Source organism: Quercus suber, unplaced genomic scaffold (assembly GCF_002906115.3).
Source record: "Quercus suber isolate HL8 unplaced genomic scaffold, Cork oak 2.0 scaffold_337, whole genome shotgun sequence".
NCBI lineage: Eukaryota > Viridiplantae > Streptophyta > Magnoliopsida > Fagales > Fagaceae > Quercus > Quercus suber.
In genome coordinates, this window is record NW_027069789.1 from 69,839 (window position 1) to 87,165 (window position 17,327).

Consider the following 17,327-nt stretch of genomic DNA (forward strand, 5'->3'; position numbering starts at 1 on the left):
TACATCCGCATGAGAAGACAAAAAGAAAGGATTTCATTAACCTCACAATTGATGAATTAAATGAAACTAGGAAGTGAAGGTGCATGCTGTGGAATCGACTTCATGGTTATTTCAAAGATTCTCTGACAAAATGCTATAAAATCCTATCCACGAAGATAGCAATAATTTGTATAATGGCATTTCTTGTTTGGCTGAGCTGCTTTTTAATCGGTCATCAATGAGATTGAGCGTGATGCACAAGTAATCAGGTCTGATATTTTTGGCATTTTTGCTCTGCCCTTGGCAGTGGAATGTGAACAGTGCATTTATTGCTGAAGAGTGTTGGTAAAAAAGAAATAAATGATGTTGTGATGTGGCCTTGTATCGTACCATTAGATTTTGTAGATGTCACCATTTACCTGTTTCAAAACAGGAGAAAACATGAGCCACTAAAACCAGAGAGGAGCCGGCCCCTTGTCTTTTTTTTTTGAAAGGAAACTTTGATATATTTCACCAGAGAAACTGAAATTGAATTATAACAAAGAGAAAGTCAAAGAAACAAGAAATCCCAAAGGGAACATTAACACTTAGACCGATCAAGCAGAAGTGCTTGCTGCAGAAAAGGAGGGTCCGTCCCAACCCATGTTTGAGAGGTTTCTGCAGATCTGGTTACCTTGGCTAAATCGTGCGCAGCTCTGTTGTAGTCCTTTTCAGATGTCTTGCATTCCAGCTACTGAAGGAACCTAACATTGCAAGAGAGCCTTGTATAATGGGGCCAATGTCTTCAAAGCCTGATTTTGAAACTAAGGCTTGGACAACAGCAGTAGAGACAGACTCTAAAATTACATTTGACAGCTTCAATTCACAAAAGCCAACGCAACCCCTTCTTAAATGGCAAAAGCTTCAGTTACTTCCGCTGAGAAGGTAGCCGGTAGAATTTTCCCCCTTGCTGCAACAACACAACCTCTGCAGTCCCTGATTACAACTCCAACACTAGAAGGCTTTCCATTCTCTTATGTTGCTCCATCTACATTAATAAAGAAAGAATTTTGAGTTTGAATTGAATATAGTCGGCTACGAGGAAAGAAAGTATTTAATTATTTATTTATTACGAAAGTATTGGGTTGGTTCCAGAGTTGGTGACTTTCTTAGAACTTGAAAGTTAATTCAAGCGCAGGTCGCGACCGTGTCTTGACTTGACGAGAAAATCAATTCAAACTTCAAAGTCCCAAATCAAAGCTTCTGAGAAGTTGTCATCAGGGTTCTGATCGAGTTCCGACTATATAATCAGTTACCGGTAGATGTCTTTCGGATTCGTTCATATGTTGGTTTGAGTTTCACACCTTGTGTTTACAGTTATTTCTTTTCTATATACATTTTACTGATGCAGAGGTCAAGAGCCTCGGCCTTCAATTTGGTGTATCCATATCTTTTACTTCTAGCTAACAAAACCCTTCAAACGACTTCATTTGCAGCAGCCCCTGCCCCTCCAGTTTCAAGGACGTCTTGTCTTGGTAAGTCTTATCTTCTTTCTGCTTCATATATATAGGATTTTAGTGCCCCACAATAATATACCATATTTTGAAAAAAAAAAAAAAAATCTAAAAACGAATTTATTAATGTATGCCCTATATATATATGTCTGTCTTTAAGCTGTTTCTTTAAGGGGTATTACCCAGGCCATAGTTTTAAAGTCCTTTGGAATGAGTCGAATGACATTATTATTATTTGTTTAAGTAGGATTTGGATTGCTGTATAACTTAACAATAATGTAGAAAGCGCTAACAAATAAGGTAAAAAAGCTCAACGAAAAAAATAAAATAAATTAACATATGTCACAAACTTAAATTCACGTGTCATGATTCAGTTAAATAAATTAACATACATCACAAACTTATGAGAAATGTTAAGTTCACAGTATTTTCACAATAAATTTTATATGACATATTGTTACAACTTGTTATTAATAGAATAAAAAAAAATCTTATTAGAAAAAATAGAGTAAAAAAATTATTTAAAAAAAAAAAAAAAAAAAACACTATCTAACTAGCTAGTGGAGGCAGCCAGTCAAAACAACCCATAAAGAATGGCATCATAGGAATTAATAGTCTTTATTTATTAATTTTTTTTCTTTGGGGAACCGTGGCCCCTACCCTTAAATGTGGCTTGGCCAATAATTATAATTATTTTTATTATTATTTTTCTCTTGTATTAGTTCATTATTTTCTAACTCCTATATATTACTTTTTTTTTTTTATGTTCATTTGTGAGATTTTTATCTAAATATTTTGTGTGTGTGTGTTTTTTTTTTTTATTTCTAGTAAAAAATTTATCTAGAGATTTTATTTAAAATTAAATTATTTTTTCTATTTTTTAAAATTTACTAGTAGATATTTATAATTTAAAATATTTACAAATAAAGAAACAATGTCTATAATACATAAGTATAATATAAAAAATAAACTAAAATAAAATTTAAAGAACAATAAAATATGGGCCAATCTGTGATTCACCATTTTTTTGCAGGCTAACCCGACCCAACTAACTTGTGACCCAACCCTTTTTTTTCTAACATTTGTTTCCTTAAAAAAATATTTAGCTTACATGTCTAGGTGCTAGGTGCATAGATATAAAAGCACAAAGCATAACACTGTCATTAACTAGCCATTTAGTAGCTATTAAAAAAAAAGAGTAAAGTTAATTAAAAAAAAGTGTTAATTAAAAGAAAAAAATAATACAAAGGGCAAAAACATCTATAACTACACGTTTACACTACTAAATGTCTAATACTAAGTTCAATACTAAGACTAAAGGTCTGTTTGAATGGAGGGGTGAAGGAGGGGGAGTGGAGGGGAGTAAAGTAGAGTTAGTTAAAAATAAGCTAATTTTGTACTAAATTTACTCTACTCTACTTCCCCTCCCTTTCCCTCAATCCAAACCGACTATAAGTTATTAACATAGTCTAACTAGCACCAAATAAAACTAAAATAAAAAAATAAAAATTAAAGGCCAAAAATGTCACGCCCCAAACCCGATACTTGGATTTGTGACCATGACCGGCATGCTAATATTAAGCCTAAACCTAATATTAACAAGAACCAACTTAAATTTTTTTTCAAAACTTTTACAAAAGATTTCCTCTTTCTTTTCATCCTTGTTTCTTTTCTTCTTTATATAACTTTTCACTTGACATTCAAAGCATCTACACTATACTCAAAGAATAATATAATCCACTAGTTACTGAAATTCTAAATCTCACATAATATATCTCTTAATATTGTAAGATACACAACTTTCTTTAGATCCTCAAAATACACAATACTACAAAACTAAACATCGAATTACTAATTTGTGATCTATACTTTTACAACTAAAACCAGCTCCTTCCAAAACTCGACTAATGCTCCCTTTGTTCCAAAATAAAACCTGCTAACTGAAGGAGTGGAAGGGATGAGCTACACAGCTCAGTAAAGGTAAGATATATAAGAATTCAATAAGGATGTATGTAAATCAATTCATTTCATTTTACAATTATTCAGATAGGAGAACCTTTTTTCATGCATAGTATTTTTATACTATTTATAATAATAACTTATACGCTCTTCGTAAAAATAATTGTTATCCCTTTTCTTATAAGAATAATATTATCAAAGCCTTTCGGATTGAATTTCTTTCATTTCTTACAAAGTTACCGTATATATATATTTTCATTACAAAAATGATCATTTTAACTTAAAATCAAATAATCGGTAACTTTATCTTAAACTGGAAACATCTTAAAGAATAATAAAACTTTCCTTCATAAACTTTTTCTCGTAAAATATTATAACTTTCATAATTTTAAACTTAATGTTTCATAAAGAAAATAGATATCTGATAACTTCTTCACATAAACTTGTACTTTCATCAGAAACTTTATCTTTATAGCACAGCAGAACTTCAGAAACATTTATCTTTAATGAACAGCTTTCTTTTCATCAGAAACTTTTTTTCATGAGAGCTTTTAACTTTCCACAATGCATTTAACAAAATAATTCTCTCATCATTAATAACATAACATCGTTGTTCATAAATAACTTATTGGTTAGTCCATAGATGATAAGTCTGTACATATTTGGGAGGCTTCTAGCACCACGGTACTCGGCATCCAGCATTCCCCACAATGCCAGGTATTCTTGAGATCATATCATAATACATATCTTCCAACCATAGGGGTAGGTTGGCTTCCCCCACAAGTTGGCCGTAACCAACAAGGGGCGGGTACAGTAGAGCCAGTCCCACTTATAATGGCCAATTAGATAACGTTTTCCATGAAAAACTAGTAATTAACTCCTATTAGCAGAGTTTAGATCACCAGAGAACATAACCTGAAAATATTTCATACTTTACATTATATTGAAATTTCTTATTTTGCATAATATCTTATAATAATAGCATTTCCATTCTTTTATTTAAACATTATGTTCGTGGAATTAGTAATAGCATCAATATGCTTAAATCATATACATAAGGTTTCGAAAGCTCACGAACATATCGTTGTCAAAATAATGATTATATGTCATATCTCTAATCAAAACCTTTTAATGTATCATATACTTTAAAATAACCTCATGACTTACCAAATGCCCGTATAACTTATCCTTTACCTGAAAACAGAGGAACCGAGAGCCTAAAGTCGAAGGAGCTTAGACCTGGCAACTGTTAACACTTAAACCATAATCAAAGCTTATTACTATCAAATATTTCCTTAACATAAACTTACACATTCATCTCAAAGCCTATCTCTTAGAATCACGGAAATCCTAATTCCCACCTCAAAGAGGTTCCCACAAACATATAATGCACACATCAACAAATGATGTACCAACTTAAAGAAATGCCATCATTCTCATATTTATCTCATAACTCTAGAAGAGCCAGCTTCATTTCAAAGGGTACTTTGAGCTTAGGACAATAATGCATGCATAAATATACATTGTTTTAAGCATTGTCATGTAATCATATACACTCTTAAGGAAACATACAGCATGCTGAATAAAACATCTTCATAAATACAACCGTCGAATGGTTTAGAACCCCTCCTTTGAGTACTAAACCTTGAACCAAGGTATACAAAATTTAGTTATGATCCAAACATACCAAATGATGAGCATAATAAATTATAGCTCAAATCATTCACCCTAACTTTAGAATTAAATCCTCAAAGCTAGGCATGTTCCTTACTGTTCACTGTTTTATTCTAGCAGCATATGCCTCATTTGTAAAATACAAACGGGCTACCAAAACACATCCAAAATTCATGAAATTTTACAGAGAAACTCCACTGTATGTCTATTACATACCATAAAAATTTCATAGTCACAGCATAAAACCATAATTTATTACAAATCATACAAGGAAGCATGCACGAATTTGTCCTGACAGAATTTCTTGCAACTTAGAAATTAAACCATTATTTTTATATTGATCCAAATGCTGTGAGACCAATTCCATAACAACCGTATATGTCTTAGCTTTCATAGAAAATAACCCTAGCATCCAAATTCACAGAGTATGATTTAATACATATTTGTCTTTTTGTAAACATCAAATCTGTCACAGAGACAGCTTCAGTACATAATCTTACAAAATCATCAACAAATAGAAATAGGCCTTAATTTCATTTAGGTATTTTTATACCTATACAATACATATTAAAATACCCTAATAAGCATCCAATAGACCATAACACCATCACTCTTTCAACTTACAAAAACAGAATCACAAGTTCAGTCTCACAAATCAGAACAGAGGATAAAGAATGAAAAAAAACAAACAATTATACTATCCAAATACACAAAATCAGATGAGGTTTAATTTACTTACCCACACACTTTGAAGATGAAACCTTAGTGTTTAGGCTCTTAATTTCTTCTTAGAGAAACTAGAATTTTCAGTGAGAGAGTGAGAGCTTTTGGTAAGATGGTGTTGCCGTGTGAGAGGGGAAGAAGAAATAAACAAGAATAAAGAAATAGAGAAAGAGGGGCAGAACTTTCTGTCTCAGCAAAAGAAAAGATAAGAAAGAAGACTTTTGGAGCAGCAAAAGAAGATAAGGAAAGTGGACATTTGGGGTGTTAACCGGGGTTTGAGAGAAATGACCCAAGAGAGCTTCCTAGCTCTTTCCTTATGAGAAAAGTGAGTAAAGTGTGATGAATTTTCTGATTTGTGTGTGTGTACCCGTGGAAAATAGATGGGGAGATAGCTTCTTGGATGTTCTAGTGTCTTAAGAAAGTCAAGGAAGAAGTGAGGTGGCTCTTGGTGATTGCATGGCCAAGTCTTAGTCTTTGGGGTTTGTCATCATACATGAAACTTTGGCATTGTGTGTTTTGAATTTCCATTGGTTGCATGTGGGTGGAATTTCTACTATACTATCTCATGCATCATGCCTAATTCAAACATCAACTATGTATTTAATAACTTAAACCAATTAATATAGTTTGGTACATACTTATACCTAGTATATATTTATAATACAAATAGCCATTTCATTATTTGTTTTCTTTACAATTCTTATTCAAAGGTATTATAAAATAATATACTTATTAAATACGCTTATATTAATTTTAGAAAGTAAGTGACTTAAAATAATAATTAACTATTTAAACAGATAGTTTAACTATTAATTTGGGGTCGGGATGTTACAAAAAGGTCATATCATTAGTAGTGAACTTTGAATCTGAAATGTGTAAACTTAAAATATATACATTTTTGTGCTCCTTAGAATCTATCTCTCTCTCAAGTTGTAAATTCGTAATTAAAAGCATTTTAGCTGTGAGTTATTAACATTGAAGATTTTGTTATCATGACTATCAAAATTTGAAGGATATGGAAATCTCTGTGTGTGTGTGTGTGTGTGTTTTTTTTTTTTTTTTTTCATTCACATGTATAATAGTAACACAAATAGTGGGTTCCAGTTAGCTCAACTGGTAAAGTCTCTGATGATTGTATAAGAGATTTGGATTTCAATTCTCGTCTACACCAAAAAATGATTGATGTCTTGGTTTGATAATAAAGACCTATCTTCAAGAGCGAATGTCATAGGTTGAAACTCTCTAAAAAAAATTAATACATAGTCTAATAATAGTAGGTGCCCACATAATAGAAGAGAAAAAAAATAAAATAAAACAAAAAACAAAAACAAACAAACAAACAAACGACAAAGGCAGTAGGTGCGCACTTAAAATGTGAGAGACTTTACCATGTAATCATGTACAAATATTATGGCTTGTTTGGAAGTTTAGAGAGGGAGGAGAGTAGAGGGGAGTAGAGTAATGGGGAAGAGAGTAGAGAAGAATGATTTCCCTCCACCTTATTTGGATTTTTTTAAAATTAGTAAGAGGGAAGGGAGTAATTAGCCCTTCCTCTTGTATAATTTTGTTAATATAATAAGGGTAAATTAGGTAATTTACTTGGTCAATAGTTTATGTACTTTACTCCCCTTCCAAATCTCTCCAATTTGGAAGAATTAAAAATAGGAGGCTAGAAGGAGTTGAAACCCCTCCAAACTCTTCCAAACCTCTCCCCTTCTTTCATTAAAAAACTTCCAAATAAGGTAATTAGATTACTCTCCCTCCTATTTCTCAAAAAAAAAAAGATTACTCTCCCTCCTACTCTACTCCCCCTCATTTTTTAAACATCCAAACAGGCCATTAAAGTCTTATTCCGCTATTAAGAGGAAAGTGAAAATTAATGTTGATTTTGTACACGCCTAACATTATTATTATTATGTAAAACAGGTTTCAATTGACTACGTATTGTTTTCAATATTTGGTAATATTTGTTCAACTACGTTTGCGATAAGTTGTTTACTTCTGGATGAACTCTTCAGCACAACAAGGTGCATGATTCCTTTCTTTTTTGTTATTTGTTCAGGAGATAGATTTTCATTCTTGGTCAGAAACAGGACGCTTTCAACAAGTTCCATGTCAATAGAGAAACAAGTCATGTGTCAACAAAGAGTTCAACAAGTCGAGCTACTAAGTTCTGTAAATGATTTATATGGAGGAGTTGTAGTGAACATTGAGAAGCCTATGGATTCTGAGGTCTTTCCTCCTTTGCTTAGAGCTTCAATGTCACACTGGAGGCAACAGGTATATATTATTTTAATCTTATCGGTTTATTTTATGAAGTTGCTCTGCTCCTGTAATTTTATGAAGTTGGGATGTAATTTGCAGGGGAAGAGAGCTGTATGGATCAAATTGCCCATCGAACATGTAAATCTTGTAGAAGCTGCAGTTAAGGTAAGTATAAGTTTCCAATGTTTATAAACTGAATTATGAACATTCTTAGAATGTAAAACTAGTTGGCATGTTCCCTCCCAAGATACAATGGTTCAACTAAATTAAACTTTTAATATTTTATAAGGAAAGTCAAACAAATACACGATATAATTCTTTTTTAATATTCATGAGACATCTCTTTCTGTGTCTCTCTCTTCTCCAAGCAAAAACACCCAACCCACCCCTCTTGGCCACCACCAACCACCATCCACTCAATGTCACCACCCAAGCCAGCACGCACAACAAACCCACAACCAATCACCCAATCGATCAACCATGGCAACAACATGGCCTCAACCCACGGCACAACTCACAACAACCAACCACCAAATCAGTCAACCCATGCCCATAAGCCAAATCCACCCCAATCAACTCACACCCACGACCATAAAACCACTCAAGGATGCCAAAATCCACCCACAACCCAGATCCGATTCTACAACCCAGATCTGATTCTACGACCCAAACCAGATCAACCCATACCCACAACAACAAAACCACAAAATAACTCAGCCGTTGTAATCGTGGTGGACAACCTCACCTTCTTTACCCGTTGTTGGGTTATTGTGGATTGATGGGTTGAGAAACATAACTAGGGATTTATTTTTTTTCCTTCTTCTAGTCTTGGATTGGCTGTGGTGATGGCGATGCTTAGGACAACCAAAACAATTGAATAGTTAGGAAAATAGAGAAATATGCCGTAGGAGTTGGTGGATTGAATTGGAGTCGGCATTGTTTGGTCTCGAATAATATTATCGTTAATATTATCAATTTCAAATAGTAATCACACACAAAAACACAAATATTTGCTTGAAAAATCCTTTCTTCTTGAAGGCGAAAAAACAACAGAAGAAACTCTGAATCAATTTCATTATTATCAAATCAATTACAATATTTCTTGTATATGTCTCATGGTTAAAGAAGAATATCTCTTTGTTTTTTTTTTTTTTTTTTTTTTTTTTTTTTTTTTTGTGCTCTCACATACATCCTCTTTGTATTTTACGAATGCAACAACACTTTGCTCTCTCCTCCTTGGCTATCTCCTTAAAGGCGGCAACCCTTTGCTCTCTTCTCGTTAGCTATATTTCCTCTAAGGCGACAACCCTTTTCTTTATCTTCCTTTGCTATATTCTTGAAGGCGGAAACTCTTTACTCTCTTCTTCTTGATTACTTCCAACCGAAAATCCTTTTTTTCTCTCTTGATTTCACGCTCTATTTTTCCTCTCCCCATAGGGAGGAATCTTGGGCTAAAGCCATCAAATTTTTTGGAGCATGATCTATTTATAAGATTTCTTTTCATATTCTCTCTAAGTCTAGGAACACATTACTTCTTTAATAAGCAATAAACTTTCATCCCACACAAAAAAATAGTCTTTCCTTTCACACAAAGGAAACCCAAATTAAATTTTCCTTCTTCAAATAGGAAACTTAATTGACTTTTCAAGTCACAATTGGAATTTGAGGCAATTTCCCAACAATCTACACCTTGACTCAAATTCCATTGATTGTCTTCAACTGTCTTCTTTTCTCTTAGGATAACTCCACCTTAGTCAAAGCAATCCCTTCTCTTTCATCTTAATTCACACAAAAAGTCATCCACTAAATCAACCAAGCTTTGATACCATTGTTGGGTCCCAAATAATATTACTATCAATATTATCAATTCAAAATAGCAATCGCACACAAAAATACAAATATTTATGTAGAAAACCTTTTCTCCTTGAAGGGAAAAAAACACGAGAGAAACTCCAAATCCGTTTCACTATTTCTTAATCAATTACAATATTTCATGTGTATGTCTCACGACTAAAGAAAAATTTCTCTTATCTTTCTTTGCTCTCATATACACTCTCCTTGTGTCTCACGAAGGCGATAACATTTTGCCTCTCTTCCTTGGCCATCTTCTCAATGGCGACAACCCTTTGCTCTCTCTTCCTTAGCTATCTCCTCTAAGGCGGCAAGCCAAAAACCCTTTTTTTCTCTCTCGATTTCACACTCTATTTTCCCTCTCCCCATAGAGAGGACCCTTGGGCCAAAGCCATTAAATTCTTTGTAGTATGGTCTATTTGTAAGACTTCTTTTCCTATTTCCTTTTAGATTAGGGACATATTACTCCTTTAACAATGAATAGACTTTCCTTCCACACCAAGAAATGGTCTTTCCTTCCACACAAAGGAAACCCAAATTAAAATTTTCTTCTTCAACTAGGAAACTTAATTGACTTTTCAAGTCATAATTGAAATTTGAGGCAATTTCCCAACATGCACTTGACTATAGATACCAATGGCCATTTTTCTTTTTATTTTTTTATCATTCATCAAAATATCAACTATCTCTGAAATGAGTACAAATCCTAGTTTTAATTAGCTTAAGAAACCCTAATTGCCTTATTACAAAAATAATCTTACTTCCAAATATTAAAATAGTAATAGACTAATAAAATGAAACTAGTAGACCTAAATCATAAAAGTACAATTCACTTGCAAATATAAATAAAAGAGGTATTACGTTCACAACATTTTCATAACAAATCATAGGTGGTTAGTTATTATTTGTTCTAATTTAAATTTTCCATTGAAATTACTTTTCTACCCCACTAATAACAACCCATAATAATCTGCCACATAAGATTTGTTGTGAAAATGTTGTATATTGTGGACATAGCAATTTTTTTTTATATAAATAATATTAAAGAAAAAATTTTTATTTATATCCCAATGTCCTAGTAGTAAGTGTACAAGTCACTCTTAGCTATTACACCTTATTTTGCATTCCAATTTAAACTAAATAATTGGTATAACATAAGAAATTTAACCATCTACTTATTAATTTGTATTAAAATGCACCAAAAATAGGTGTATAGTCCTTCTAAATTATGCTTCATAATCTTATTTGCTCGTGTTATAGGAAGGATTTCGGTATCACCATGCCGAACCAGATTATTTAATGCTTGTATGTTGGCTTCCTAAAACTGCGGATACTATTCCTGCAAATGCTTCACATCGAGTGGGTGTTGGTGCTTTTGTTATGAATAGTAAGAGAGAGGTATGTCTTTTGGATTAATTTCTGGCTTTCCCCTACCATTACATCAAGGAAGAGGCACTGATTTGGGAATTGTGGGTTTGCTCTTGTTTTTCCAACAGTTATTATATATATATATATATGTGATTTGAAATGTCAAACAGTAATAATGATAGTTGCTATTAGAAAAGAATACAACATGGATCAAATGATTGGCTTCATTTTTCACAAGCAAAGGAAAGTGTTTGTCACTTCTATAGTTTATCTTAAAAGGACTTGACAAGTTTAAAATTGGACTACTCGTAATCAACTTAATACATGCCCAATGTGAGACTCAACCAACCCACAATTATATTCAGTCCAATACCAATCCAGAAAATCTGGGGTATCATATTAACTGGGTTTGAACTTCTTATAATTTATAAGATGCTTTGTTAATACTTCATGTAGCTGTTTCTTTTATGCAAAACAACTTGCTCCAGTGTCTTTGACTTGACTATCCCAATTCTTAAACACCAAAAATTGAATACGAGCTTGCTGTGATGTTTCAATATATCTGATTACAAAAATTGAATTTATCTTATTGTAGGTGCTTGTAGTTCAGGAGAATAGTGGATATTTCAAAGGAACAGGCGTGTGGAAGCTTCCTACTGGGGTTGTTGATGAAGTGAGTATACCTTGAGTGCCATTCTTTAGAAATTTTTTGGAAATGCTGACCTTTGATAATTCTCCATACATAGGGTGAGGATATTTGTACAGCTGCAGTTAGGGAAGTCAAAGAAGAGACAGGAGTAAGTAATAAAAACATAATTTGTGGATTCAAATGAGTATGATATTTACATACATGTAGGTTTACACATGACAATGTAAATCTAAGACCATTGCTTTTATTTTGTTTTAGATTGACACGGAGTTTGTAGAAGTTTTAGCATTCAGGTAAGAAAATCGCCTTATTAAATTGATTGCTTTCAATATAATTTGCACGTTCCTCAATCTCCTTTTACTTTTGGTTTCATTATTATATCTCCCTCTCACACAATATAGGCAAAGCCACAAGTCATTCTTTGGCAAATCAGATTTGCTCTTTATTTGCATGTTAAAACCGCGTACCTTCCACATTGCGAAGCAAAATTTAGAGATTGAAGCAGCACAGGTACTTTTCGAATGCAATAATACCACAAATGCTGTTATACTTTTCACAAACTTGGATTAGGGATTTAAGAATCAAATTGGATTAGTTTTGCTAAAAAACTATATTGGACAAGCTTCACTGTGGAAATAAGCAAACAATTTTCTAAATTTTGTCATTCATACTAGCTTCTTGTTTACTCTTTGAAATAAGTTTTCAAAATCATAGCCAGATGCAACACCATAATATCGAATCTAATTCATGTTCGTATTTGACAAAAGAAAATAATTTACATAAGGAAAATCAATTGTGTTGATAAGGCTTGAGTCAGTATTAGAGCATCAGAATAATGTGTTTTTTCCAGCATATGCTTAGGTTGATATAATTCCTATTGGAAACTTCTTAAGCAAGGCAGGCGAGTTGGATTTTAGTACTTTTATGATGACTCCATTTGTTGTTAATCTTTATTCAAAAGATATTTAGTGAACTCTTTACATTTATGGCCCTGACTAGCACGAACTATTTCACATCTCCAGTTCTTGAAAAAACCTCGTCCTATCCATGTATCTTTGATGCAATATGCCTTTTCAATTTAAACTTGATACACATTTATAGCCAATTAAAAACCATTAAAGGTGAAAATTCTTACTATTCATGTGCATTTGGTGGCAGAAGACATTAACTTGCCTCCTTTGTCTACTTTATTGCACCTTTGGTTTAGCAGGAATAAAGTGGCTTATCTCCTATTTTCCCATTTTGGTTTGACATGGCATAACTTAATATTAATCTAAATGGAAAATCATGAAAGTTGGATTCATATTGGGTCTTCTACAATTACTGAAATATGGTAACATGGTTTTCTTCTGTTCATTTTTTTCTTTTCCAATTCTCTAGTGGATGCCAATTGAGGACTATGCGGCCCAACCTTTTAACCAAAAACAAGAGCTCTTCAATTATGTTGCCAAAATATGCTTATCAAAGTCAGAAAAGAACTATGCTGGTTTTTCTCCATTGGCTGCTACTACAGACTCTGGCGAAACAAGCTACCTCTACTTCAATAGTCAAGATATGAAGCACCTTGTCACTTCAAAATCAAATGTATAAAGTCATATTTGATGTGCACAATACCATGATAGAAACCCTTGAAGGGTGTCATACCGTATATAATGCCATACTTAGTTTACAATTCTTAATTGTGTAATACCTAAAAATGTGGAGTTCTTTACAACAAAATGAGTCAATAAAGATATAATTTGTTTTTATTTTTATCTTTTATGAATAATAAAGATGTAATTTGATATTTATTTATGCACATTGTTTTAAGAAATATTCAATGTTTTGTTTGTTTATGCGATATATCTTGCAATGTACGTATAGAATACATTCAATTTTATGTCCTTAAAACATACATTTTTTATTTTAATAAAAATTAAATTGTCACAATGTTAACACGTAATAGGCTGTGGACCTTCGGTTCACCTTGTTAGAAAATCTGATTTTGCATCTCATACAAAACACACAGCGGAAGCAATGATCACGGATCTACTTCATTCATGAGAGATAACATGTAACTTTGAATGCTAGAACAAAAAATAGAAAGCGTATCTTGATGCAGTGAAATTCAAAACAAAAGATTAGAAGTACTTGAGAACACTTTTAATCTTCACTCTAATTCTACTAATGCCTAAAAAGCGTGGTCTCTCAATCAATACAAGGGAGAAAATAAGTGAGTGGCTTTCTCTCACACATACACACCATTTCACAATGATTGCTCTTTATCATGTTACTTACAAAATTTTGTATGTCTCTCTCTTTATATATAACTAATTATCTAATTGGTCTAGCTTTTTAAGCATTTCCAATTGGGCTTAAATGTGTGGCTTGGAGTGGGACCAAAATGGACCAATAAGATACTAGCTCCAATGGGCTTTGGACTTTTCTGTCAACTCTTGATAAGTCCAAAATTACTATTAAATATATTTAATAACACTATATAAATATAGTTGCACTATAGGCCTTATTTATAAATTATATCCCAAGACTTTATTATGCATACAACATTTTCATAAAATATTCGTGGTAATACAAAGTCATGAATGTAGACTACCACTTTAAAAATTACTACTTTGAATACTCGGTTTAATCATTTAAGTTATTCATCATATATTTATGAAATCCAATTCCATAAATATATATTTTAGTAACTCCTTACTAAAGTGGTTGGGCCCAACTCTCTGAATAACCAAACCCATTAAACTTATCTCAAGGAAATATTTTGTATTTTCGTTAAGATACTATGAATTCCATGTTGAGAATATATGTTCCATCAACACTAAATATGGCTACCCAACATACTGAGGTTTTGATCATGTCTTAAAGATCTCATTCCTAATATATCAAAGCAACCTACACCTCATGATCAAGTCCATTATTCTCTCAGGATTAAGAGTTTATGTAAATAGAAGTAGTGAGATTTATTATTCATTTGATAGTCGTTAGGAGAATAATAAATCTCACAGTAGTCCAGTTCAATATGTCTTAACTCTTAAAACATATCAACATATTAACTAGAAGTCTTCACTTCCATGATCAAGACAAATCATCTTGCTGATATGTTATAGTCTTCGCAAATGAAATGCCCAATTTTATCACCGACTACGAACTACGTTTTGAGTTTATAAGGAACTTGTAATNTCATGTGGAGCTACCCGTCATACTAGACCAAATTGCTATAAGTGGTTAGCCACTCAACAGAGCAATGGCGTGAATAGCATCTGGAAACCATAATCAGCTTCAATCCTCTCTTGCTCCTCTTGGAGATCTTCTGAAAGCCCTCATGTTCCTTTCGAACTTGAACGGGTTAAATTCTTCCCCCTCACCACCGGTTCAAGGATTCAATCAAAGGAAAGGCTCTTCCAAGGTGTGGAAGAAAAAGGACTTTAATTGATTTCATCACTTTCTTTTTCCTTTTGTTTCTCTGTGTTTTGCATTGCTTGTGTGTTCGTTTTTCTGCTGAGTCAGTCTAGTTTTTGCATTATTTTGTTAACATGCTTTGTGTGTTACTTTCAGTTTTGTTTTTTTTTTGTTTTAAAATTAAAAAAAAAATGAAAAATCAGAAAAATACAAAAAAAAAAAAAAACAGTGTGTTATGTGTACTTTGGTACTTGTGTACCTTGGATGGCCAATGAAACAAAGTTTTCTAAACTTTGTATCTCTTGTAGCTTAGATGAGCATCTCTATGCACAACTAAGTCAAGTGAGCTGTGTGGCTCTTGTTTGTGATGAGTAAGATTAGGTTATCTCTTAAAACTTAACACTCATATCACTCTTTTTGACGGGTAGGACTAGAAAATCCTAAGAGAAAGGCATAAATAACCATCTCACCACTGTGCCCGCCAATCATAATATGACACCTGTATGCTTCGGCATAGCAAAAGTGCAGTGTCAAAGACATTCGTATGCTTCAGCATAGCAAAAGTGCGATGTCAAATGCTTAACATCTTGGGTATTTCTTTTTCTCTCTTTATATACCCATGTATGATATGCTAAAATAAAAGAAAACATGCAAAGAAATTAAAAAGCAAAAGATTAAAAATGCTTTATATATGGTTGCAAGCGTGTATTCTAGGAGATGTGGGAGTTATAGGATGTACCTCAAGGTGATAGTCCCCATCAAACAGTTATGATTGTGTGTGAGTTAAAAGTTATTTTCTCATATCTCAGATCGTCATAACATTTATACACATATGCAATCTTGCGATGTTTTTCACACACAACACGCAATATTCTTTGCTACTTTTGATACATGTGCAGGTACAATGTGATTTGGCCATCACAAAGGTTTTACATGTGCTAATGTATGCTCACTAACTGTCATAACTTGTTTTTGAAATATAAAATTGGTTAGACTTGTTTAGTGTGTGTGTGTGTGTTTTGCATGATCCTTGTGCTTATTTTTCTTGTTGAGAGATGTTTTTGAGAGGTTTTAGTTGAGTGGATCTTTGGTTGAGATGTGTGTTGGATTGCATTCATGTCTGTGTTTTTCCTTCTCGAAAAACTGGTTTTTACTGCTGGCTCGACACCTCCCTCGATACCTCCTCGATACCTGTCATCTGTCGAGCTTCTCAAGTTGTTTCTTATCGCAATCTCGACACCTCTTCGACACCTGATGGATCGATCGAGAAAGTCTCTGTCCCTCGATAGATTCTCGACACCTTATGGATCGATCGAGATTCACCTATGCTGTTTAGTCTTCTTTCTCGACACTTGTCTCGATACCTTGTGGATCGATCGAGATTTCTTCTGTCTTCTCGACAGCTTCTCGATACCTTGTCGATCGATCGAGCTTCTCAAATCTGCTTTTGGCCTTGTTCCTCGATACCTCTCATACCTGATCTGTCGAAGGCATTTTCCTCGATACCTTCCTCGACAGCTTCCTCGATACCTCTGACACCTCAGCTGTCGAGAATTACTGAGGTGCCTATTTAAGTGCAGATCGCGATTTTCACTCATTTCTCTCGATCTCACTCGATCTGTCCGTGGCTTCTCATCTTCCAAACTTGTTTTTCTCACTCAATCTTCAACCCCACTTGGATCTTGCTCATTCCTTGCTCAATCTCTTGGTAAGATCACTTTTCCCTTCCTTTTTCATGCATTTCATGTTTGAAAACCTAGTTTTTGGGATTTTTCATAAAAATTTGGGTTTTTCAAAATTGTTGAGTTTTTCTTCAAATTTTGGGTTGGGTTTACACTTAGATGATTTCAAAATGTCATACATTGCATTTCATTTGCATTATAATGATATTTACATGCATTTAGATGTGTGCTTTATGTTTGTGTGCTGCTAGGATTGGATTGGGCTGAGCCCATGATGTTTTTTTT

At 33.3% G+C, this 17,327-nt stretch overlaps 1 protein-coding gene and 1 long non-coding RNA gene across 3 annotated transcripts; one reads left to right on the plus strand and one right to left on the minus strand.

The window, feature by feature from the left end:
• Positions 1–3,216: 3,216 nt before the first annotated feature.
• On the minus strand, positions 3,217–6,287 carry LOC136061645 (uncharacterized). Its single transcript, XR_010623481.1, has 2 exons — positions 4,599–6,287; positions 3,217–4,346 (listed from the first exon to the last, which is right to left on the minus strand). It is a non-coding gene; the product is annotated as an uncharacterized LOC136061645 (long non-coding RNA).
• A 1,554-nt stretch (positions 6,288–7,841) lies between these two features.
• LOC112011623 (nudix hydrolase 7) lies at positions 7,842–13,759 on the plus strand. 2 transcript variants are annotated; one of them, XM_024043990.2, is made up of 8 exons: positions 7,842–8,108; positions 8,193–8,258; positions 11,205–11,342; positions 11,908–11,985; positions 12,059–12,109; positions 12,220–12,254; positions 12,363–12,471; positions 13,342–13,759. In XM_024043990.2, the coding sequence occupies exons 1-8, from the start codon at positions 7,860–7,862 to the stop codon at positions 13,549–13,551; spliced, it is 936 nt and encodes a 311-aa protein (XP_023899758.1). In that variant the 5' UTR covers positions 7,842–7,859; the 3' UTR covers positions 13,552–13,759. The 2 variants fall into 2 exon arrangements, with proteins under 2 accessions (XP_023899758.1, XP_065615738.1); XM_065759666.1 differs by lacking the exon at positions 12,363–12,471.
• Positions 13,760–17,327: the final 3,568 nt, after the last annotated feature.